This window comes from Bombus terrestris, chromosome 1 (assembly GCF_910591885.1).
Source record: "Bombus terrestris chromosome 1, iyBomTerr1.2, whole genome shotgun sequence".
NCBI classification, from domain to species: Eukaryota; Metazoa; Arthropoda; class Insecta; order Hymenoptera; family Apidae; genus Bombus; species Bombus terrestris.
In genome coordinates this window covers 1,429,166-1,456,150 of record NC_063269.1, presented here as the reverse complement: position 1 = coordinate 1,456,150, position 26,985 = coordinate 1,429,166, and the positions used below count along the sequence as shown (strand labels likewise).

The following is a 26,985-nucleotide window of genomic DNA, read 5'->3' as shown; positions in this document are numbered from 1 at the left end:
AAAAGTTACATTTCATAGCAGGTAGGTAGTGCGCGCGCGTGACCGTCAGGAGCAATGAAGAAAGGAGCGACGAGACGAGGATAGAAGAAGGAAAAACGAGGAGGACTACAAGCGGGAAAACGGAAGCGGTAAAACTGCAGCGAATCTTCGCGGCCCCTCGGCACGCAACAAAAGCCTCCGGAAATCCCTGCCGGAGCCAGGAGCGCGAGCAACCAGGAGATTCATCGAATTAAACTTAACGAGAAGCGAGAGAGAAAGAAGGATGGTCGAGCCACGCGTTTTAGAGAGATGGACTTCGACGCGAGCGTGACACCGGACAAAAAACGTCCGTTTGGGAAAACGGACACGAGGGGACGGACAATGCCGGACGAAAAAAGGAAACGAGCGAAGAGGTGGCGAGAACGAAGCGTGCCTCGCCAGACGAACCGAGGTGAATAATAATAGGAGGAACGATGATACCGAAAAAGAAGAGAACAGGAGAGAAGAATAGAGAAGGAAGAAGGGGGAGGGCAGATGAAGTTAAAAGGAGGCGATAAGGGTGAATAGTAAAGAGGTTGGCAAAAGGAGAAAATGAGGCGGAAGAAGAGAATGAGAAGAAAGTAGCAGGAACGAAATAGGAATCGCGGCAGAGAAAGCAGGAGTGAAAGGGAAAAGTTAAAAAGGAAGGGAACGTTTTTTAGAAAATACCACCCCTCGCGTATCTTTCCCCCCTTCCCCTGTGGCCTCTTCCTTTTTCCTCGGCCCGTTTTTCCCAATTCTGGCAGCTCCAAGAGAAGAGTTTTGTTGGACAGGATTCTGCGCGCATGTGCCACGGGGGTGGCAGCCTCGAGGACGTAACACAGGCCGTAGACAACGAGAGGAAGTAGGAAAGAATACAAGTGGATGCAAGCCTGTACGAGGAAGAAGGACAAAGAGAAGGGGTGTGCACGCGGGATAGAGAGGGGGGAGGGTAATACGTGTGAGAGTACCCTGAAGAGTGGCGTCGGTAGTACGTGGTGGGAGGAGGGTAAGCGCGAGGGGCGAGAGGCAGCCGTTCACGTCTTTTCGACGTCGACGCAACCCCGTTGGCGCAGAATAGCTGCTCAGTGCTCGTCGAACGGCGCTGTGTTGCGACGGGACCATGCCGCCGCGCCCTGCAGCACCGATCAACCGATCTCAGGTACGCGAGACTCATTATCATTGCCGACATATCGATACACATATTTTTACTATGACGATTCTTCGGTCACACGGTTGCCGGTGTTTCGTTGCCCTTAGCGTGGTTAGTGGTTTGCCGGACGAAAACGTGTTCCCCGAAGATAGATCCCGTCTGATGGGAACCAGATAAATCTGTTTCGCGTGGCTTCCTATTGCTAGTTGTTCGCTCATCGATGATCTGTGCGACTCCGTGTGCCCGTCCGAAATAGAAAAACGTTCGGTCGTCGCGATTAGAAGTGCGAAAAGCTGGCATCCGTCTGATAATCGTTCGTTGTTTCTCTCCGCTTTCTTTTACGATTTTGTGCGATTTAGTGGCGTGGAGAAGGAAGCACGCGTTGCCGGAATGGTTTTTTGGTGAAACTTGTTGTTCGTCACGCTCGCATATCCTCGTGTGTCCACGAGGATCGATCGACGAATCGATCCGATTCGTGCGTCGGTCGTGTACCACCTCCCTTTGGAAAAGAGCAAAGTTTCAGCAAAGTTTGATCGAAACGCGATGACACGTCCGCTTCCATAATTCCGTGGGATTCGTTATAGGGGTATGCGCAATCATCGACCAGCTATCGATTAATTATAAAAAAAGAAAAAGAAAAATGTAGAAAACCGAGAACTCTAGAGAGGAAATTATCATCGTAGGAGCCAGATACGTCTTCAGTCGGTGTCCCCGTTTTTCAAAGAAAACCACCCTTTTGTACTCTTCTTACTCGACATTTGACATTCGTGATATAATTCTACCGCCTTTTATCGACAATGCTCCCACCGATTCCGATCGTACGCGCGTATCGCTCTCATTTTTCTCGCGACTCGGTCGCTCAGTCATTCGAGTAGTCCAACGAGACCCGAGAATCTGACGTCTTAATCTATCGAATCTTCACCGTATCACCAAAGGCAATCAGACACTTTTTCCAGAGTACGTACGAAGTAGTTCGTTGAGCAGTTTGCGGTTTCCGCTTACTCTCGTCTCGTTAAAGGTGTTTTGTATGCCACGGACGTCGGGACTACGTGTAAAATGATTAAAATCGTTCTATGTGTAGCCGCTCTTCCTGCGTGCGTGTATGCGCGCGTGTATGCGTGCGCGTATGCTGAAGATCAAAGAAACGTAGAAGGGATTGTATGACGGATTTCCAGCGAATTCAAAAAGGGATGCTTTTGACGAAGGTGTCGCTTAGGCGAGAGACGGTTTACCTCGTTTTCTCGCCAGTGGGAACCGATCTTTTTTTCCCCTCGTTTAATGATTTCTATGGCCTCGCGTATACCGCGTGACTAGCTTTAAAAGGGAGTCTATTCTAGAAGGGAGTTGTCTATTAATTAAGATATACATACAGACTCGTATATACGCGGCAGTTATTATTGAAATATTTGTCTCGAGTTTGCCGGAGAATGGTTACATTATTGGCAGAAAGTTTCGTTGCCCATCCCTTCACAATTTGCCTGAAGTAGGCAGTTTGCGTCTCAGTGGCCTGCGTTCGACGCTCTTGGCTTCCGGCGAAAAGTTAAATTAATGGAAAATGAAGGGAACAGAACTCATCGAAAAGTTGAAGTATTTAGCCGATCGGTTAAAGGTATTGGTTTTTCTTCGATTGGCCCGTAGAAGAAAAGGGGCTCACCTCTCTTTGATCGGCCGCCTAACTTTCTTACGTGAACGTTCTTACTCTTATCGGTTATAAATACACGGTGGTAGAAAAAGAAATCGCAAATAGAATTCAGGTTAGTTAACGTAGAGTTAGCAGTTTGTTTGGACGATGAAACGGTTTTCTGGAACCGATCGATCGAATTATCGCAAACTGATCAAAAAGTTTCTTAAACGTTGCAGCGACTTAATTCTACGTGGATGCCACTTTCTTCCCCGAGAACGCGATCCATATTCACGACGTATCGACGCGATAAAACCGATTTATTTCACTCCTTTTTATCCGTGAGACAAATAACGATACGACATAATAGAAATAAGAAAGTCATTTTGGTTAAAATGATGATCGCGATAAAAAGACGAGCGCCTCTTCTCTTCGAATAATACACACAACGTTGAAACGAAACGTAAAAGATCATATCGTGAGCATATCGAGATACGCGAGCTTCCAATACGTTTCGATCGTCTAGTTTCTTCTTTCCTCGTAACGAAACTGCGCGAAGACCTGTTCCAAATTCATCGTTACTTTCGCACGACGATCTTTTCACGATGACGAAATAAAAAGCGAGTACACGAAGAGAACCGGAAGCGATGAAAAAGGAACACATGGAAAAAATGAGAAAATAGAAGAAAAACGAGCTAACATCTTGCTGTGTTTCTTTTTCGCTTCGTTATGCTTTAGGGATGATGCACACGGTCGTGAGTATCCCGAGCGCGACGCGGAATAGATATTTCATTGTTACGGGTTGGGATATTTTTCGCTGACAGGAAATAATGCTCGCCCCGTCTTGTCTCGTTAGGAGAATTCCTGTAGCCAACTATTCTTGCGTGTCGCTCGTGCGCGGTCTTCATGCCGCGCGACCGGATTAACGGTACAGAAAGAGTAGGTACTTTTCGGTTGGCCGGTCGCGGGAGGCTGTATTCCGTTTCACGACGAAACAAAGTTCAGCTTGGCGCGACGTGCCGTCGCTTCGCTGTAGAGAAAGGCAGATAACGGACATAGAAAGAGAGAAGAGGAGAGTTTCACTCGATACGAAACTTTTGCTGGTCATTTGCGTGCCGGTTTGTCTTTCTAAGTTTTGCCACGCGAGCCAGAAGAAGGCTGCCGTATCGGTAAAAGAACTATAGCCAAGGGTTGATGTTCGACGGAACAGGAATCGTTGTACCGTTCGTCTGCTTTCAGCTTTTTTTTTACCACTCTTCACTTACGAGTTCGATGCTTTTAAAAAAGCCACTCATCGTCCACCCAATATCACAGAAATATTATTAATCGTTGCTAGTTTCGCGCGTATGGAAATTTGGGATGATAAATTGACTCGTGATATGTGAATATTTTTCGCGTTAAACCGCGTTTGCCGCAATCAGAGCACGAAGTTTAAATCACCGTCCTCCCTTAATACCTTCGGGGTTGTTTAATAATCATTTCCCTCGACGGTATTTAAGCGTACCGTAGGAGGATTTCGCACGACGTGAAATTTTCAATAGGTTCTACGATGAACCGCCAGTGTTTCATATCGTGTTGCCGGATTGCGCGCGTCCGTCGCGTCGTTAGGCTTCGATAAATATGTATTCGTCACCCCTCGTCTCTCTCTCTCTCTCTCTCTCTCTCTCTATCTCTGTTCCTTTTTTTCTTCCCTCTCGTTTTTTCTCCTCTCTTCATGCGAGAGAAGGTTTTGCACAAGTGTTCCGAGGTGTTGGTGAATTTTCGCCTTGCAAGGGGAGAGAACGGCATAGGTTATTGATTATCGTGAATGGTTTTATAAATAACCGATCGTGTAGGAGCAAGCCGCCGGACGACGCGTAAATATCGCGCTCGCCGGAGTGATTCTTTAAAATCGCCGCGCCGCGCCATCGTGGAAAAAGCTGGCTATCGGGCTACGAGATGAAATCCGGCCATACGTTTGATCGATATCCTCGTAATTCGCCTTGAATCCTCATTTTGCTTCTATTATCCGGCGAACGGCTGCCTGGGTATAAATACGTCAGGCTGTCGAGCCGTCGATAGACGCTAGGGAAAACCTAAAAACCCGTTTTTACGTTGCCTGTTGTTTGCGCAACATCGTGAACAATATACAGGGCAGGGACAACATTCCGCTGTTTACACGGCTTATTCTCTGCCCATTCTTTTAAATTCGATCTTTTCGATTAACCGGCATAGCCACGATATTAAATTCTTTTACAGCGGTTGTTTTCTTGCTCTACCCGTGGCAACTATGTTTTCTCCGCGTACATAAATAGCGGCTACAGATTAAAAAGCATATTTTCTCTCTCGTTTCGTTTTCTTTGTCACGGGATAAGCTGACTGAATCTTTCCATTCTAATTTAATCGAGAGAGTGAATATCAATTTTTTATCAATTAACGGGACTGAAAGCCGTGAGCGCTTGTCGCTCAGGTATCCGCTCTTATTTACGTAACGAGTCGCGCTCTGTTAAATTTCCTGAGAAATAAGGACGTAAATAGTGTCGTGTTTTGCGTCAGTTAAAATAGCTTTAATAAGGTAAGTGGCAAGTCGAGTGTTTCATCGGCCGTTGCTAGATCATCGTCGATTGCACTCGAGCACGACCACTTTCGTACCATTGATTTTCACTCGATCTTCGGATTTGTGAAACCATTTAAATGGTATCGGACAAACACGTACAGTGTCCATCCTCCGAGGCTACCGAAATTGTCACGTTCCGTGGACAAACGCGTTGACACGACCTTTCCTCCGACGTATCAAACACCGAATCGGGATTAGTATTTTTCTCTGGTTGCACGACGATTCAGAAATAATCGATGCGACGTCAACGTAAATATTTGCCATCCGACGAAACTCATTTTTATCTATTCATATCGTATCCCCTTTATTCCTCTTCTCGCAGTCGGTAAATTTATCGAATCGTTTATCCAATCTTACGAGACTAATTTCCTTTTTACTTAATCGAAAGAACGATATAGCAAAAAGGGAAGATCAAAGAAATCAGCAAAGAATTTATTATGACGCTCAAGTATATCGTATAATAACAGCGGAGGAAGAAGAGACGCGACCGTGGCGCAGTGACCGATCAGACGCGATCGCAATAACTCGCCGAAAGCCCCGCATTTTTCTATCGAAAAGTCAAAGGTACAATAGAAAGTCAATGATTTACCAAACTTTCGAGAGATGTATAAGTTCGCGTGACATTTTACCCGGTTAGAAATGAAACGGAGTATCTGACAATTTGTACTTGTAAGCATGTCGATGGAACCACTCTTGTGAGTTTCTCTTCCGCCACGACAGAATTTCCAATAACGTTCCTTGTAAAGATAGAGATTAATAGTCGACGGTTTTGATCATGTTTCGTCTTTGTAACGGTATAAGATCACAAAAGCTAGCGGCGTTCTTCTCTTTTTTTTTTTTCTTTCTTTCGATTGGTGGCATGGGATATGCAAATGGCGGTCGACGTAACCTTCCCACCCTAATTCAACAAGCGGTCGCATAAATTTCACGTAATGGCAACCAATTACGGGGTAATAGTGTGATCGTACCTAACACCTACTCTCGTGGACAGGCCATAAAAGCGAAACGCGTGATTACACGGTTAAAGAAAAATTTACTCGCGAAAAAGGAGCTGTGTGTTAATCTTCTCGAGCGAGGCGTTCCTCCTCGCCGGAAATTCATTTTCTCTTGAACAGAAAGCTCTTTGCTCGTCGAGTTTCTTATTTATTTTCACTTAAGAAATGAATACGCGTCATACGCGATGAATTCTTCGCGCAGATCGTCGGTACATATTTTAAAAAACGCTCGGTTCTTTCTCATCGTATTTAATTTTCCGCAAGGTATCGCGTCGAAGTTTGGTCGATAGTCGACTTTCAATGGACGTTCCTATTTTTCGTCTTCCACCTTTCTTGTCTTCTCTTTTCCTTCCACTCTTTCTTCCGATAATTTCGTTCGAATCGTAAATGCAACGCTGCATAAGATTCCCGGACACTCTTTACGTCGATAATCCAGTCGCTTTAGAGCACCAATCGACCATGCTGAAAGCGTACGTAAAATGATTAATTAGAGTGCGAAGAGCCGTGACAGAAGCATGGAAGAACTGTCCGTCCCGTTTTGGAGAAGGTTCCTTTTAATTAAAACGCGCGCTTCTACTGCTTGGCTGTTACTCTTTTTCTCGTCCCGCTTTTCATAATCGTCCACCAACGCGTGCAAGATTGTCGTCAACTCGAAGAAGCGGTCTTCCATTCTATTACGTTAATCAAATGTTTATTATTTCATACGTTAAACTCGTTGCCATCGACATACGGCATACGTATTTTAAAAATGTCACAATTCGCAATCGGTGTAATTCGGTCTGGTGCTAGAAGAACATTAGAATCGTGAAATAGGAATTTCAGAGACTAAAAATGAAGCTCTATTTGCTCAAAGTTACTCAAAGTCTATTCTTTCGGTCTGCACTAAATAAATAATTTTTTGTATTTCGAATAGATTTTTGTAACATCTGAATCACACGTGCGATATCGTACATTTTCTCTGTTCTCCATCGTCAGCTGTTCGTCTTCGACGAAAATCACCTAGAAAGTAGAAAAGAGGTTGAATTTTCATCGGATTCTTTTTACCAAGCTGCACTTTACTTCGTAAGTAAGAAATTTCCAAGAACTTACGCAAACGGGCTTGAAGCGTGTGCTCAAGCGGCGATAACGCGATCGTTTAAGTCACCAGATGTATCTATCGTCGTCGACCGATTCGTTGAAAGCGAGTCATCTATTGTAATCACACGACGCGTGAAAAATCTCTTGGATCTAGCGGCAGCTGTCTCGTCGTTGCCTTGAAACATTCTTCCTTTCGATCGTTGAAATGTTCTCTTTCAGTCGCGCTCCGTTTTTCTCTTCAGCACGCGATGCTTTCAACCTTCGCTTCGGCCAGATATTTGCAGAATGTACGGGTGCTCGTGTCGCGAACTCGTGGACTTTTCTAGAGGTTGCAAGTTTTCCACGTGTCGTCCTATAAATTCCCCATGGAATCGGTAATGCAAACGGAAACGCGTACCTATTGCGAATGACGGCAGCTTCGATTCCAATATCATCCTTTAACGACCACACGAGTGCCACGTTCTTTCGTATTCCGTTCAAGATATCTCGGTCTTGAAACTGCTGATTTTCCAGTTTCGCGAATTATTTTGGGTGAAATTTCGCGAGATAGACGCGCGCTCGAGAAATAGAGCAGCTTCTATGCAGCAGGGGACGCACGTACGTACACGATTTACGCACGGCTGATGACAATACGATGGAAAATTCGTGGCACGAGTATCGAGTGAAAGGGGGCCGTTGAAAAATCGATGAGACCATGGGGAAGAAAGGCTGACAGGTTGGGTCGAAAATGTTGCGGACACACTCGATTTGCCATTATCTCGGCACGGGGAGAAAATGTCACGCTCGATGCTCCCGTTATTGACGCGAAAGCCGTTCTTAATCGCGAATTTAACTTGTAGGAGAGGCCGGAGACCGAATACCAATCGCGTTCCATTTCCGTAAGTGCTTAATCGGTCGGAAATGAATCGCGATGTTCAATCTGTATCGAGACATCGAATCCCTCAAATATGCCCAAAGTATACTTTGACGGCGAATAGGATAATGGAAGAACATTGAAATCGATCATTCAGTTATACCGAATTTCAACGAATTTGAAAATAACCTATCTATTTCCACGAAATTTCCTTTCAAAATTTCCATTCCAAACGTCTATTCGAAAATTCATATTTAAATTTCAAAATAGATACAAATTGAACACGCTGTGATGCGTTAAAGCAAATGTCAAGGGAATATCGTTCGGGGGGATGTTTGCGGAAAAATTCATCCCTATATGGTCGCTTATCTGTCAGCGAACAGCCCAACTTTACTTTACGTATGTTAAGGAAACATTAATTTGTCTGCAAAAGTTTATCTTTCATCGACGTTGCAGTATCGTATCGCAGTTGTCGATGCGTGCGCGTCATCTTTGTTCTCGTCGATACTCGTCTCCTTCGTTCTCGTTGTTGTCGAAGGAGTGCGCACTGGTTTCGTTAGTTTCTTGTAGCAACGGATGCACGAACGGTAGACTAGGATCTGGTTAGGACGCTGTTACGACGTACGAAACTTCTGGAGAAATTGCTCGATACCATCAGACGCGTCAAGTCTCCGTTAACTTAAATATCAAACTTTCCCGACGATAACTCGCTACCTTAACGTGATCAGCGTACGCGCACGTGGTCCAACAGTGGCACGCGTCCTTTCTGCTTAACTTGTGCGTTGCTGCTTCGTTTGTGTGGCTACGTCAATTTCATTCATTAGTACTCGAGCCGACGAGTTGATAATTGCCAAACAGCTGCTGACCCGAGCATAGTCTCCGCGATGATTTTCCATCGTGTTTACCCGCGTAATTGACTGCAACACGTCCTCTGACATATCAAAAGATTCGATTAACTACGTTTACCCCGTTTGTCGAAGGTTTGCCAGCTATTTAGAACGGCAATTTATTCCTTGCCTTGTTCCTAGCGAAATTAATTACCGTAGAAATCGGACAGAATAATTTCGAGTGTCTAAAATTGCGCATTGAACACGGGAGAATTCGAACGAGGAGGAGAATTTGACGATTCTTCGTTCTGCAAAGTCACGAAGCTTCGTATAAGCGCGCATTGAATTTGCATAACTCGTTTTTGAATCTCCTCTCCTACGTTTCACCCTGTTGGTCCGCAGCGTAAGAGGAGCGTAGCCAACTCGCTTTGACTTTGCAATTTGTTCGAAACTTGCGTCGTTCGAATCCTCGATGAGTTCCTATTTTTGACACACGAACTGCTCCATCTTAGTTGCTTTTCTCCCTTACACCTGGCGAGTCAAAGTTAAATCGCGTCTACCCTTCCAGCGATGGTTGTTTGTAAATCGACGCTTTGAACTTGAGGCCGAAGTCGCCAGCTCGTCGACACGATACCAAAAGGCCTTTACGTAATTAGAGAGCGACGAAAGGAGCATCGCCTCGTCGCTTATCCGTGACAAGAGTTCTTTTTACATTTTCTCCCACAGATTTATTCGAACATGTTTCTGCACTGCAACTTTTCTTCTCACTTTTTTCTAGTTTTATTAGTTGAAAAACGTAGGAGAAAGCCAAAAGGGTAAGTCACGCTTCTCGGTTTTTCTTTAATATTTAAAAAACGCTCTATACAAGACTCGTATCTCTGGACGTAACAAATCATTCCCTTTTTAATTGTATTAAGTCAAAGCGACCATCCTTAATCATCAAATATCGTAAAAATTGGAAGATTAACGGAAGTGGGCTCATCGTGTTTTTCCAGTCTTCGTTCACTCACACGAGCTACAGGACGATACAAATCATGTTGTTGTTTTGTCTCGGAATATCAATATCGTTAGGAAGCAAGTAATGTAATAACAAATAAACTGCAGGCAAAACAATGTCGCCGCTACGTGCACCGTCGAACAGAGAGGAATTTGAATTTTCCGACTCTCCCCCGACCGGTATAAATAAACGGACGCGATCGTAAGCAGTCCAGCTGTCTATCAGTTATCAACGAGTTATCAGCGATCTTATTTTGCGACTTATACACTGTATAAGCTTTTACGAACATTATCTGTACTTATTTATTTAACGTTTTAAATATACTTGACAGCGAGGTTTCAACAGCGAGCAATCTCGTCTAATAAACGTCACGATCAACCATCCTGCACAAGTCCTCAACAATCGCGATGTTTGTCATGTAGCTGCAACTTTATTAGACTTTACTAGCCTCGTCGTATCCGCGATTCGTTGTTCTAACGTTTTTTAATAAACGTAAATCGACGAGTGCGTAGTCGCGGCTGTGAGTTCGATTTCGCGGCGAATTTGCGGCCCCAGCCATTATGAGGTGTTCACCGCATGGAATTATGGAATACGAAATAGTTTGCGTGCGCATGAGATTACAAGGATACTTTGCAAAATTAATGGCATGGAAATTAATTATTTCGCTCGTCTCGGTGGAACGAGTGATAAATGCCGAGTTTCGTCGAGTAGGCATCGCTTGAAACGCGTATTGCAAAACGCCTGGCAATGTAATCTTTCGTCGAGTTTTCCTTTCTTGTTCAACTTTCGTCTCTTAACTGCCGTACTCGACGATACAGTCGACGTACCGCCAAATTTTCATCAAAAATGAGCAGAGCCGAGAACCAGGCGGTTCCAATCCTTTTACTGCAAATTAAATTATCTTCGCGTTATATTGTTTGCCGTGCAAATAGCCAGGGGGCTGCTCATTTTTGGCAACCGAATTACCTGGGCTTATTTCGCGCCGCGCGCCAGCCAGACTCGATTTGCGTTCGTGAAAACCTCCAATTACTTCGTTTCTCGAATTCTTCCGTGAATTAATTGATACCAGAGACCGATAGAAACGGAACGATTTAAATTCAACGCGCATCGGTCAAAATTTTACCAGCCTCCCTTAGAAGGGCAGTATGTATTCTGTTGGGCAGAGTATGAGAACGAGAGTTCTTCAATTGAATTTTCTTACCGCAGCTAGTGAATTTGTTTTACGACACGGTCGGGGATGTGAGTTATTTTTTTTTACTGAGAACGAGCTTTAGAAAACTAGTTTGAGTTTGCATTCGGAAGGAGCCAGGTCACGAGAGTTTTGTCATTTCGTCGTAATTGGACGGCGGATTTAATTGCTCATCGTTTTCAATGAGTTAAAGAAGTGTTATAAATAATAAAGAGTATAAACTTCAAATAATTGACATTAACCAGAACTCAGAATGAAATACTCGACGATAAACGCTTTTAATTATCTCATCAGCTGTTGCATACTTCGATAGGAGAGTCAACAGTCGTGTCCGATACAAATAGGCCTGCGGTGCTGTAACTGAAGGAAAGAAGGAAAGAGAAGGATGGAAAGAGAAGATACAAATAGACAAGTGCATCCCGCCTTGGACCTACTGCTGACTTTATCGTCTACCTAGCAGACCCGTGCCTTAAACAATGGGATACTAGAAGTCAGGCCGGAGAATGTATTTGTAGGAAGGGATAATGAAGCAGGAGCTTTCGAGGATCGTGTTTTGTGTATCCATTTCTTTAATGGCTGGTGTAAGTCCATCGCCACAAGCGCTTACCTTGTCTTGTCTTGCCGCAGCAACGTGTCACCAGCGATCAGGATCCTACTAGCATCAAATACTCCGAACTAGTCTAAATCCTTGTAACCCTTTTTCGTCTATTTTCCCCCAACTGTTTATCCAGACAACGTTTCTTTCCCCTTGATAAACTGCTCTCCGGTACTTTGACCACGTCGTACGTGTCAAATTAGCCAAGGAACAACCAAGGTTTGTTTACGCGGAATTGCTTCGTCTCCGCGGCGAAACTGTCAACTTGTATCTTTCCTCGAGTTGCATAGTTCGTTCGTCGCAATACCTTTCGCTTTATGATTCGCGATCAGAGAGAGAGAGAGAGAGAGAGAAAATAGAGAGGCCGTGTCCATTCCAGCGACTATAAAAATAGCGAGAACGAGCGAGTTTCAAGGACGCTGACTCTGTCCACTTCCCTATTCGCCATAAAAGCCATAAAACTGAAACACCGTACATCGAAATGGGTATCTTGCGCCGTTTCGTCGTTTTTCACTAAACGTTTTTCGAAACGGCCGCCCCGTCAACTGTCCGTGAACTGTCCGTCGTTTTATTTAAGTTTGCCCGAGCTCGTTGAATTAGTAACGATCGACGAATCGTTCGGAGATCGGCCAGCGAGTTTCCAGCTCGTGATCAGGATCGAGAATATTTAAGGCGGTACCCAGGACTTGGTTGAGACAAGCTTAACGAATATAAAGCGGAAGAGCTTATTCCGCGCATGTTATACGAAAGAATCGGAGAGATTGGCGGATAACGAACGCTATAACCGATGAGACGCGCTTAGAGAAGGAAACTCATTACCGAAATAATCGCTTTAATTACTGGAACGCGTCTCATTTAAACGGATATGCACGTTTCAAAGCACTGCGTGATTACGCTGCTTGTCTGATTTAGTTTTCGCCATCACCGTTCGTCTCGTATTTCTTCCTTCTTTTCCTTTTTCTTTCTCTTTTCAAGTTTCTCGGGTAATTTATTACGCGTTATTGTTCTTCGCCATACTTGCCGGTAATGACGTTATTTCATAGATCGTAGATGGTGATTAATGTAGGTTTATCGATGAAGATGGAAACCAGGTGCCTCCTGCATCTTTGGAAATTTTTAACGTTAGCGATGTCTCGTAGGACAGAAGGAACATGAATTAGATTTACTTCCAGGCAAATGGAGGTTCATTCGCCAGCCATTTTTCATGCAGACAGTGTGCTTTGTACAGTTGGGTCGAGTGTTAAATGGCAGTGTAATATATTTCACGATGGAACGTGGGAAACGTCACGTTAAGCTTTTTTCCACGCGAATCGAAGTCTGCTTCTTATGTTAAATGCACTTCCGCCAGTGAGAAAGATTAAATATCCGTTTAACGTACGATGCGAATGGATGGAAAAAGTTACTCGTCCGCATCAAACGTTCACAGACCAGAAAGACAAATTGTATTTAACTCGAATTAGCGTGTCGATTAATTCGTCTTTTCAGTATATCCTGCACGATTTCTTCTCTTTACATTTTCTCATTTACAAGGAAAATCGTAACGCAATACGCGCGACAATTTTCTTTTTTTCCACGTAAAAATGATCGATCGATCGTATCTGTCCTTTTTCTTCCAACCTTTGCTTCTTTCCGCTCGACGAACCACACGTGTTCCAGAGGAAATTGCGAGGAAGAAACACGTAAACTAGCATCGTCACACAGATACATTTTTAGGACGCTCGAATGCTGGTTTCATCTGGATCCATTATCAGACATACCCTGTTTGGCCGGCAGCAATGGCATTGTCGTGACATAGCGGACACGAGATAAGTAACGACCGATAATGCGTGTAATACGCACACTTGAGCTAGGATAACGCTGTTAGTCGTTTCGATAAATTAATTCTTATCGTTCTAGTTTCTATTTAAGTTAGATGTACCTGTTTCATGGCGTGTACACAGAAACGTAACGAGAAAGCTAAGAAATGCGATAGCCGATCGATAAATTATTAACAGATATGCGATCTTTCGAAATGTAAATTTTCATTAGATGTCGCGTCGTCGATGTAACCGATTTAATAGTTGAACGTTAAATTGTGAAATCGAGTACCTAATTACGGCTTAGCAAGACACGTATCGGACATTAAGTAGTCAGGGTATGGCAGGAGGGATTTGTCAGACGCAAGTAGCAATGAATCGTCAATGTCAGCCGACCGGAGGTTATAACGCTGGGATTCGCCAGATGGCAAACAGTAACGAGGAACGTATCGTGGCCTGTCGTTTCTAGTTAGCGTTCGTTCGCCATTAAACGATACTTTTGCAGCCGCGTATCGAAAATCCTCGTTCGTGTCTAGCCACGATGGAAATTCAGTGTCGCCGCGGCGACGTCCGACGGAAAAGACTACAGCGCCCGATGTAATTACAAGCTCGCATCCGGTAATTTAAATTTCACCGGACAGGATTAACTGCAATTTAATTCCGTTAAAAAAGTACTTTGACGTAGTCGGTGCCCGTGAGCCTTTACGATGTATTAAAACGAAGCTTTCCAAGCTCTACAGAAAATATTCATTTCCCATTTTTCAATCTCTCTCCAGGTTCGACTTATCGATATAGCCCTTGATACTCGAATTACCAATGATTAGCTCATTTTTTCATTTATACAAAATTTATAGAAAATTTATAGAAAATAGTACGACCGAAATTTCCTCTTTCGAAACATGCTCGTTTAATAATCGAGCCATACGTTCGATAAAGATCCAATTCTTGTTTCCATATTCCGAGAACTCTTTCCTATTTCGACGATATAATTTTTCCGCTACTTTTTAAACAGCGATTTTTCAGCCTCCCCGTTGCTTCGTAAACGCCGTTTCGTAACGACTAACGAAATAACGAAGCTTTTTTTGTGCACATCGCGTATTCTTATTTCGCGAATATAAAGTAAAGAAAAAATATACGAAAAATATATTTATACAACGATGCCAGAGTAGGATTACTCGAAAGAAATACACGATCCTGGGAATTTTGATAGGATGATACCAGGCAAAAATCTATAAACCGGTAACAGCGAGCCGTGAAACGGTCGTGCTACTATTTTACGGACCCTTAGCAAAGAAATACGAGGGGAACGTCGACGGTGCTGTGAACGTCTGTTTTCTTTGGACGCACGCTCTATCGAACGAAAAATTGTTCCATCGGACTGAGAAATTGTATCGACAGGTTCGCGGGTATGTTCTCGCGTCCTTTAGCGAATTTCGACAGAGTCGACAGACTAAATGGAAAAGGATTTCAAATGGAATCAATGATGATCCTCTTCTCTTCGACGCTCGGATTTCACCTTTTTTCCTTTCTCGTCGTATCGTAACCGTTGTTAACGAAGACGAATGGAAATTACGAGAAGAGGATTAGCGTTTCGCTAATCTTTTTCATTCTGAAGTATCGTTACAATCCTATTTACGTTCGATACGCGCTCCATCGAGCGCGCGTCATTTTCTATTTAGATTCTTCCATAAATCATGTCCCTTCTTTATACTTTCAACGATTGAAACTCGCGTTGTTTTATAGAAAATCGATGTGGAATACGGTAGCAAGGTTGCCTCTGTTTATCGTCGAACCATCGAAATCGATCGGCAAGCCACGAAACGCGTAATAAGACTTTGATCAATCTGTCTTTCGATGGAATTTTTCAATGAAAATATTTGCGGATTCGCGGTGTCCCGAGGGCGCTGTTTCCTCGTGTCTCCAGGTTTTGGCCGTAGAATTTTGGTGAAGTGCATCGGTATCCGTCGATATCCCTTGTGTGTGTGTATATACATTTACGAGTAAATATGTTTGAGGAACGAGACCCAAGAGAGAGTTGCGAACCGAGACACGCGGGAGACGATTGCGCGCTTCGGGAACGATGTTCGAATAGTAAACATCGAGTGAATTTAACCCTACTAAGATAGCTACCTCTCCTCGTATCAATCTTATGTTGACAGAACGCTCTTTGTTCCGATCGATCATTTTCTATATTTCCATATTTTCTATATACATGTATATTTAATATGTGTTTAATATCTAGCGTGTAGAAAATGCAAGGTAAGAGCACACCTCACGGATTTCAATGACCTTTAAATAAATATGTACAAAGGACAACATTCTAAACAACTTTTCCCGATACGTGTTATCGCTGTGACGCTCGGCTTTAGTTTTCGAGATATTCATAAAAATAGTTTTCGTACTTTTTCGTTGGGTTTGGGATTATTGCCGTCGTCTCGTGGTACGATGCCTTTACGCGTCTCACGTTTATTAAACTTAATTCATCGATGCTAATCATCCGTAATATAAATAAAATAAGATAAGTAAATGGATTATAGGTTGGGTTAAATTAATATCACTTTTCGTCTCACGGCAGCCGGTAACGCTAGCGTGATTTACTTTTTATTTCATGCGATCTTGTAAGTGTACCGTAAATTCTATTATTATCGTTTATTATCATTTATATCGATATGTTTTCTCTATTTTTAAGTTTTCCCTCTACAATTACAAAATATGATATTATATTAATAGTTTGGCATATAATTTTATATATTCAACGTTTCGTGTACTATTATTTTGTCGGTCTTGTGTATTGTGTAGAAGTTACTATACGAATCCGCTAAGGACCAACGAAGGAAATTAGTAACGCATAAAAGTTGCATGTACGTAAGAGGATTTTCCCTTGATTAACGAACGAATAATGGTTCGTCGTATTATAAATATTCGAGTATCTTCGAATTTCCTAAATTTGTGTCGTTCAGATAGAGGAAGAAATACCGTGGGGAGAGATATTAATGAAATCCTGGGAATTTCCCTTCGTAATCACAATATTAAGAAAGGGAGGTCGGTAATTAAAATTGTGCGGAAAAATTACAAATGAAATATCGCGTTAACGCACCGCTGCACTTTAACCAGTTAATTCTATTATTTTTAACCAGTTTTCTTTCTATTCGCTCGCAGTTTATCATTCTCGGTATAGCCCGGGCTTTCCATGAAAAAAAAAAAAGTGGAAAAGGATTCGATATCGGAGATCCGTTTAACGTGACGAAGCAACCACGAATCTCCAGATATCCTCTACCGATACGCTTCTTATCGCGATAAAACCGAGCTTCTGTTCCCCGTGTAAAATCATATACTGTCAAGGGAGACAGACACGGGTCTACGCGAAAAAGGGGAAAAGACGTAAAGGTTTTGTTGTTTACAGACTTTCCGATACGTATCCCGGTTTCCGCGTACAAACTCCTTTAACGAAATCCCACGACTGAATTCCGCCCGTGGTTGGAAGTTTCGTTCTCCCGTCCCTCGATACTTTCTTTCTCTCTTCTCTATCTATCTGTGGTTTGGTCTGACAGTAGGTGACTGCGAGCTTTTGCTCCGCACGATAGAAACTAAGGTGGAACAGAGGAAAAAACGAAGTCGTATCTCAGGGACTCGTAAATGGACGTCTTAGCTGCGTCGTCTCTACATTCACCGGTTTCATACTGTAAATAATAGATGCTATGCGATGCGCGCCTCGGGCCGTTATACCTTAACTCTTAGTTTTCAGTCGACGTTTCGTCTTTCTTTTCCTTCGTGATTCCCCGTTTCTCTCGCCTTCATTTACTCTGCAACGCGTTTATTATTTCGTATCGTTATTATTTCGTTCTCGCTCGACCTCGTTGCTCGAGAATTTCAGATTTCCATTCGATTCTTTTCTATTCGGTCGAAAATATCTTTCTTCGCTCTTGTCGTCTAAGAGAGTAGCTGTGTATTTCCAAAGTGATAAATTTAACGCTTGTTTAGACGTTAACGAAATTTTAGAACTTTATCAAATATCGATTTAGATGTATGTTTCTTTGCAGCTCTTAATCTCCGATTAACCAGACTGTGGTATATCTCTAATACTCGATGGTTTATCAATTTAAGCTTGATAGTAATCGATGGTTTAAACCGAGCAGCGAATAATACAATAACGATTTTGTCGGAGAATCGAGCCGCGCACAGGTTGCGTTCATTACCTTTATAAATTAAAGCGGGTAGATTACTTTTTTTGAGATATTAAATATTATCCGTATACCTGGCCACTGTGAAATCGATGAATTTATCAAAAGTGGTATTAATCAATTTAGCGTAGCAGAGAGGATCAGTTTATGCTCCGCAGGCGAACAGGTGATATTTCATCCTATAATTTCTTCCAAAAGAATTGTTATTTACGCCGACAGTTATTTCGAATATTCGACTGCGCGAATGATTGTTCGATACAGCGGAAACTTCGATAAGTATCCCGGGATTTTTCCAAATTTTTTCTAAGCTTAGAATAGGAACGAAATTAATGTTCGACCTACACGATTCTCTTTGCCTGCAAAGTGTTAGATTGGCATCGATCGAACTGAAGTTACTTAACGGGACAAAAGATTTTTAGATCGACTTAGAACAGCGCGAGCTTGACAAATGGCGCGTTGTAGAAACAGCCTGGAAGAGGACAGGCCGCGATTCGTTTTCGGCTTCCTCTGCTTCCCATTAGGGCTGGTTCGTTCAATATCGGCGAACTCCGGGCCGAGAATTTCATTTTCCGGTGGAAGCTTGCCAGCAACACTCCGCCGCTCAATGTCGTGTGGCTTAAATGCACCCTCCATATCGTCTTCCACAGGTTTCTATCTTCTCTCTGTTCGCCCCTCTTTTCTCTCTGAAATCGAATCATCGAGAATCGTGGTAAGAATGATGAACTCCACGAAAGTTCACTCTCCGGAACTTGTATATCAGGTGTCGATTTTAAGGCGCCGGGAAACATCGATACTTTTATCGCTCGTCGGAGAGCATTCGTGTTTTCATTTTCCACGATTATCAAGTAAAATCGTGACTTTTATATCATCTTTATTGGCCCGTTAAGGCAGCACGAACCTGACCTCCACGAGGCAACGTAAATAATGCATCAGGTTGGAAGTTTTCCGCGCGAATTTATCGCCGCTGTTGTTTGTAATTTCTTCTAATAGAGTTTGAGTGGAGGAGTTATTGCGTTCGGCGGCGAAAGCGGAGCTGTAATTGCATTGTTATTAACGTAGGTTGCGCGCAAGGAAATTGTGACGCTAATTGTTGCAAGGAAGGAGGCTTCGCTGATTTTGTAACAGATGCGCTGTATTAAACAACGAAGTGTAAAAACGACCACTTCGTTGCCAACGTTTCTCTTTTTCTTCTCCTCTTTAGAACCGAAACTGTGAATTCTTAAAGACAAAAAGAGGAGAACGAGGAGACAAAGGGAAGAAAAAGGAAGATGTTTCGAGGCGTTGAAACGTGTCGTGTCATCAGACGAGGGGTCGTTATTGTTTCCACGTTTACACTGAATTACACACGCTATTGGAAGGGATTTCACGTGCGTTTGCTCGAACGCGAAATATGCTGCCTTTAAAATCGTCAAACCGATTCCGTTCGCTTGGATGATCCGAACGTTTGTGGATTAAGGAAATCGTAAAGCTCTCGCTAACACGATCGCGATCCGTGTCTCGCTTCGTGAATAAATATTTTAACAGTGCGATATGTCTATGATTTAATCCTACATAGGCGAACATCGAATCTATTCCCATTCTTGCAAATATTTCACGCTTATTACTTTCTAATTTCTATACTTTTTACGTTTATGTATTAGTATTCTATATATCAACTATAGTAACTATATATCAACAATTTTATATTTTACATTTGGTTATCGTGGATCCTTTACAGTCGCTCCTTTCTTTTATCTCTGTGAAGTAAAACGTTTCGACGCTTCTGGTTTCTACATTCTGCCGTATTAATTTATCATTATCGAGAATCTCGTGACGAAATTGTTGATTCGCGCGTTTTGTATTGCGAGATTTCGGGATTAATATAGGCGAGTTTAAAGAAGAAAAAAATCTATAAAAGTGATGTCGCTTTGCGTAATGGCTTTATTATGTTAGCGGAACCGTTCTTCCGTAGTCTTTCCATTTACAGCGCCATTGAAATCGTTTAAGCCACGAACGTTAATTCACGAGTAAGAGAAAAACGTTTAACAGAGATCCACTTTGACAGAAAGTTAATTTAATTTCAAGTTTGCACATCGTTCGGCTGTTGTATCTGTAGACTCTGTGTCTGTTTTTTTTTTTATCAGCAATGGTCGATAGGTAATTCGAGTCGCACCGACGACAAAGTTGAAACTAGCTCCCTAGGTGGAGGAATTTCTTTGTGTCGGTCAGTCAAATAACGATGGTCGCTCGATTCATTACGCGGTGCTTGGCGCGCTGACATTTCAGATATCAAAGGGAATTTGGAAATAAGAGAAACGTCTTACGGGCGGAACCGCGATGCACCTTCAAGCAGAACGTCGGTGACTCCCAAAGAGGATTTGAAAAACTCGCGTCGAGCCTTTTCATCTGTCGCGTCCGGGGAACATCGAATGAGTTCTTTTCTGCTTGAGAACCTCGCGTGAAATTTACCGAACGTTTTAATGGCCGCAGCAATATTGTTTTAGATTATCCGAACAAAAGAATTCGGTTCGATATTCATCGTCGTACAATCTTTTCTCGCACGGTCGGTGTGTTACGAAGCGTAATAAAGCGTTACAAAGAGGAAGAAAAATCGAAATGGAGAATTTTCTTCGATGACCGACGATATCGATCTCTTTCGTTATAAATTCTCCAGATAGTAGATCATCGAAGAAATGGCACGAACCTAAAAGTCTATCGTAATCTACGAAACAGCTGGTATTCTCTGTTCGTGGGTTATCAACGCTTCGATCGACACGGCGATCAACGAAACTGCCGCAATTTCATGTGTTCTACACGCGCCACAAATTCGGCAATACCAACGTGTCTGCATTATCCGAAAAATGGTAGGAACACGTGCGCGGACCACTCGACACGTTGCAGAGGTCAATGATCGTGTACGGGATATCGGCCCGATCATCGACAACTTCGGTTTTATACGATTCGATCGAGACAATGGAAAAATAATTGTTGATGAGTGGTCCGTGGACAAGATCGATAAACCGTAATATCGCCTTTATGCCCTCGTCCGTGATAGTTTATCGGAACGTCGGTGCAATACTTTTCGGTTATAAACGCGCAAATTACGCTTATTTTGTTTAATGGGCGGATTCTGCATTAGTAATCGAATATGTAAATCAAATACGTCGGGATCGTTCGCGAAATTATGTTATCGGCGTTCACCGCATCGATGCTATTCGTTTGAGACGGCTGCGTATTAATTAATAGCTTTTGGATCGTTCGAATCGACTATGGTAGATGGAAAGCGTAGCGCGAAACGAGCTTTTCTCAGCCGACTTTTTACAACGCGAACTCAGCCGATTCAACGATTTTACGATAATTCGATTGGCAGTTCCGTTGATATACGACTTGGCCGTAAAGAGACGGAAAACCAGCGACTTGCACGTGGAAAAATGTCCTCGATGATCGGGATATATGATCCTGGAATACGTAATCCTGTACGTATTGATGGATGGTTTATCGAAGAATTTGAAATACCGTGTGTTTGTTAAATCGCCACTTCGTTGACTTTCACCGTTGGATCTTCGATCACATCGTATATTATACACAAGCGTGGCGTGTTAGGAATCAATCTTTTACATCAAACAATCGCTCCATCAACCTTCACCCTTTCTGTAAACTCAACGACATCCGAGATCTTCATTTCCATTGGCGCCGCTGTTCTCACCAGGAACGCGTAGGTAAAGTAACTCGGTAACTTGGATGATTTCTACAACCATGATAATAATTAGGGATTCTGCGGTTCAAACAAGAAAGCTCGTACAATGGTATTAATTATACGACATGGAGTTTCGTGGGCGATCAACAAAGGGGCCGATGTTAATACGCGCAACGTCGCCTGGGAATTTCCACGAATTCTAGTTTCGTCCGCAATTCGCGAAAAGAGGACTACGGTCTCTCGTCTGGTTTGTAGAAGGATCGGACAGTCGAATTCTCTGTTTATACGGTATTTCTAGCTCTGTGTATTCGGTTTGTTGATTCGAGCTGCTTCGACGCGGTCTCGTGGCGCATGCAAAAGCGTATCGACGCTCGTTTCGAGGTCCTTCTTAGTGCGCATTCTTCCGGAACTGGGTTAAGACTGGAATTAAATTTTCCGTTTGCGAAGGCGCGGCGGCCACGGCGAAATCCTGTTCGTTCGTATCGAAGCCGAAGGAGAGGCGAAATTTCCGAATTACTGGCGTAGAAACGCGGCTGCGCTGCAAAATATCCTCTTTCACTATCGGAACGTGCTTCCGGCCGACAAACCTGCCACGGTTAATCCGACCAAGATCGGCTAAACTTGACCCTGCGTCGTCGACGGGATTGCAACCAGACGAAATTGCGAATCGATGTTCTCGAGCAACGTAACAGCGACAGAGATCGTCCTTCTTATGCATCCACGAAAGCCTCCTTGCGTGTCAGAGATACAAGGTGCGATAGTTTTATGGCGATAAAGTTACGATTAGTCGTTGATGGGTGTGTAACTTAAGCGTTGGAATCAGCATTTCGGATTCGGTTAGCAATCAGAGTTGGAAGCAATCAGTTAGTCTGTACTTGGCAATCAAGTAGTATTCAGAGTGGTGTTAGTCGTTAGTTACTGATCAAGCAGGATTAACCGACCAAAGGGGAGTTCGTTAAGACTTTAAACAAGCCTGGCTGATCGATCGTTTCATAAGTTTTAGCGGTTAAAAGATTTATTTCAATTATTCTTATCGTTCGTTATGTTTCAATTTCGAGATTGAATGTAAAAGATGAGAATGCCCGTCGAAGGAAAGAAGGATCGATGGCCTGGCTTAAATAGAATGTGTATTGGCTGGGAATTAGAAATGGCGCGATTGGCCGAGCATAAATCACCGCGTGTCATTTATACGTTTATCGAGTCAGTTTTTCTTTTGTTTCGTTGTTAGTTCGATAGAACGCGTAAATCTAGTTGGTCGTCCATTAGTCGGTTACGTTCTTCGATCGTTCCATTCTCCCCAGAGAGAAAATTCGATACTACCTTGCCGGTATAATTACAAATACAAGAAAAAAGTGTAATTACATCACCATAGTTGAACGATCGACGATTTTCTTCGCAACGAAGATCGTCCAACGTCTTGATTTTGTTCCGTTTCTCTTCTACACAGACGATATAGTCTACGATAGAAATCGACGAACCGCTGTGGCTCGACGAGTCAACCGATCGAAGGGCTGATTACCGGAAACTGACGACCAAAAATGTGACGCGCGGCGTGCATACGACGGCCGAGCCTCGAACAGAGAAGACTGGACGACTATTGGCAGCCTGACGTTGGATCGACGGTGAGCGTTATCATCAGCAGTTATCGTATTTTTCTCCCTGCGAGAGTTACAAACTTCGTTAAATTGTCCGTCGTTTCTCCCAAAATAGCCTTTTCAACCGGGTTTCCGTTTTTCTATTTTCTATTTACGATTTTCACGTATAAAAAGCTATCGATTCTTTTTATCGAATGTATTTTATCGTGGCCGATTCGATAATATCGTATACCCCGCGTTATCGGTATCATCGTTGATACGCGAAAATTCCTACATTTAGTCACCCGATGGAATCGCACGCGGGTATTTTTGGGGCATTTCATCGACTTTTGTTTGCATTTTTCAAGGAATTTTTCACGAGAAGCATCTGGGGCGAGTATTTATACGCAACAAACGAATATATAACGTCGCGGCGTACGAACGTATTCGCGGTACAAATATATTGGAAATACGGCCGATCCACGGTGAACTGTACAATTTTAAGTGTCACGATGTTCAAACAGCTTCGTCACGATCGCCACGCGTACCAAGATCTTTAAAATAATTTTCCAACCAGCAAATACGCGTCGTTATTTTGCTTTCGTTGCAAGTAGCTGCTTGATGGATTGTGTAATTTATCGCCGATCAGCGTGTCACTGAACCTATAAAATATCGCGACATCTACTTTCTATTAAGCCTGTGGGAAAGGTCATAAATTGTGCGATTCTATTATAACGTCTACGTTCTCTAACCGAGAAAAGGAAATAGAGAGGAAAATTACCGTAAAACAATCATTCCATTGAAAGTTATATCTCTGTTGAATTTCGAACAATTTCAAACCATAGTTCCGCCTCGTTACCTTCCAATTGTTTCAACGAATCACTTAATGCCATTAAAGTAGTCGAGATGCTTCGAGCCAGAATTCTGGACACGCGACGATAACCAGAAATACTCTACGTACATCTTTTTAACTGCTTAACTTACGATTTACGTTCGAGAATTTTCGCCCGAAAACGATCATCCATTACGGGCTATGCCCGTGATATTTACGTTTGGCCCGATCATCGTGCTACGGGCTATGTCCGTAGTTGTAGGTTAAGAGGTTAACGTACACGTAACGGGAACCGTTGTATCGATACGAAAGGACGGACACTCGGTGATGTTGGTCCATCGCGCGTGTTCAATCCCATGGTTGCAAGTTTTTTAACAAGATGATTAATCACCGGGAGTTATTTCATCTCGTTGCAGCGGAAAACGCACCTACTAACACGATGAACGTTTCAAACAAAAAAAATTCGTTTGCTGCTCGGTGTTCGGTTTGAAAAATTCTGCTGTTATCCAGCCACAACGGTGGTCATTAATCGAAGTTGTAATTGGAGGTTTAATTCGTCACTTGGAGCGTGTATAATGGGTGAGGCACGGGGGCGATGCATATTGGATGATTTAAATCGCGAAACACTCTTCACCGTAAACCCTTTATCCAGCCCATTGTGTAGTCAATCGTTTATCTATGTTTTACGTACAATACCTTTCTCCTAACACCTCCGCGTCATTTCGATTATCTCGTTTTCGATATTACACAGCTTCTAGCGAGTTCTTGAGAGCTGCTTTGGCGAACGTATACGCGTTAACGTTAGAAATGGCAAAGTAACGAAAACGAGCGATTCGCAATTTCTCGCTGTTCCTCTTTTTCGGTTATTTCTTTTCTTTCCTTTACGTTGTTTGCGCTCTTTTATCTTTATATTTGGCACGACGGACTTGTAATCGGCAGCGTAAATATTCAATTGCCAATTAAATTTATAGGAATAATTTACACGGGACAATACGGTTAATCGGAAGGAGTAACGACAACGAGCCGAAAATTTGTCGAGAGCTTTCAGCTTTCTTGAACGCTAACGATTGATTTCCTCTTGAAATATATATATTTTTTGTACAAAGGCTGGACGAAATAGTAGCGGTAACCACACGATCGAGTTTCTCTTAACGTGGCTCGACTAACGGCCTTCGAAAATTTCGGAACAGTCGAAACCGTGACCCGATTCACCGACGGAGTCGATGTAACGTTGAACGTACGAATGCTCTCTCATGTTCGAGTCAATTAAGCTCTATCGATTGCCTCGGCGACAAAGACAAACCCAGGACTGCTCGAACTGCTGCCGGTGTGCTCTCCGTGGTACAGGTCCGACGTTTATTGTTACTTTATTAACGGGCCGATCGTTGTCGAATTACGATATCGCCGGTGGAAAATGTAGCCGTGCGGTCGATTGTCCTCGTAAAGATTCCACCTTCCCAAAGGCGTCCATAAGTTTACGCTGGTTTCGATTGTCTATAGCAAATAACAGACGTCTGCTTTAAACAGCGCCCACGATGTGTATAGAACCGTCGACGTCGACGTCGACTTCGAAACAATAGCGATTCGCGAAATGGTTTATCGCGACTGTGACAAATGGCGACCGTATTAATTAGACGTCAGGATGGCGAATTAGGATTAGAGGAATGGGCGAACCATCCAGAGGATTTGCATCTTAAGTTACAGCAACCTCGAACGAGCACAAAAGAACAGGAAATTAATGTGTTTTACGAGTTTGTAGATCTTTCGATTTGCCGGTTTACGACTATAACGACGTGCATGTTATTCGATTTATGCAAGATTCAACGTCTAAACAATTCAGTTTTGAATTTTGTACCGAATAGACAAACTTGGTGTGTGTCACGAGACACCATTGGTCTTTGACGTAACAACGAAAATGTAAGAAAATATCGCGTACCTTTTAGGTTGTGCAAGAGAAAAATATCGAGAACAGGAAAATGATTCGAATAATCCTATGGTCCAGTTGTCGATGTACGCGATATATTTTATTGTTTATTACAACACTGATCACGAGCTCGATAGATTGTCTTCAAATATAGATCGTTTCGAAATTGTTGGTAATCTTTGGCGAATCGCGCGTCGAATTGGTCGAGCTCGACTCGATAATCCTGTCTTAACCTAGCGAGAACGAACGAACGATGGAATTTAACAAATCTTTTTTTACCACCCGACGAACGTCGACCACATTATAATTCTTGCTACTCGCGAGGACGAAGAACTGCTTTAAGGTTGATCTTTAGCGTGAGCTTTATCGCAAAAAGCAATAAAGAAACCACGAACGGGTCAACGTGAACACCATCTTTCTTCGTTTCGCCTGCTATTTTACCCCTCTTTGTCTATTCGAGGCTCGAGAAAGGCCTCACTGTCCTCCTCTACGTGTACACGTACGCCTGCACTGTGAATGAGCGTATGCGCACCCCTCAAGCCTTGCCCCATTTTTGTCCTCGATGCATTCTAATTCTCGTTTCTGATTCCCGTCTTCATCTTCCGTTTTTTGATTCGTCGACTTTTCATCTTCCCGCGAGACGCCGCTTATCTGATTTAATATCCTTTTCCTTGGGATTAAACTCGAAGAAGTAATGGGGGGAGGAGGAGGAGGAGGAGGAGGAGGAGGAGGAGGAGGAAAGAAGAAGAGAAGGAAAAGGAGCCTGGAATAGGACGGTACGATGGGGATAAATTGAGTTTTTAAAGAAAATATGTGTATAAGATCAGGCAGGTCGGGGGTCGTTCCGACGAAGAAAGTGACGACGGATCGCTTCCGCGTAAACGTGCTTTCACAATACACGCCGTTCGACTGGTATTATTTTTCAATAAAATCGATCGCATCGTATCAATCTTCTTAGAAACTGAATCGTCGACAAACGAGTTGGTTTCTGGTTCGCGGCAAGCGGCGACTCTGCCGCGGTATCGCTGCTATTTCTTCCTCGCCTTCTCTTCTCGTGGTTTTGCGTGGTAAGAGAAAAGAAGAGAAAAAAGAAATAGAATCC

General features: G+C 43.1%; 1 protein-coding gene across 4 annotated transcripts in view; it reads left to right on the top strand.

Moving 5' to 3' along the window:
• The first annotated feature begins 867 nt into the window (after positions 1 to 867).
• LOC100644834 (putative tyramine receptor 2) overlaps positions 868 to 26,985 on the top strand; it is a 54,123-nt gene continuing 28,005 nt past the window's right edge. Inside the window, exons 1-2 of one of the 4 annotated variants that reach the window (XM_003392912.3) lie at positions 1,026 to 1,159; positions 23,001 to 23,175. Coding sequence is in view for 1 of the 4 variants with exons in the window: in XM_012319738.3 (XP_012175128.2) it covers positions 883 to 1,159 (277 nt within the window). In the remaining 3 variants the exon portion in view is untranslated. Of the gene's footprint in view, positions 1,160 to 22,169; positions 22,306 to 23,000; positions 23,176 to 26,985 lie in introns of those variants that run through there. The other 3 variants (XM_012319789.3, XM_048412553.1, XM_012319738.3) reach the window with 3 other exon arrangements.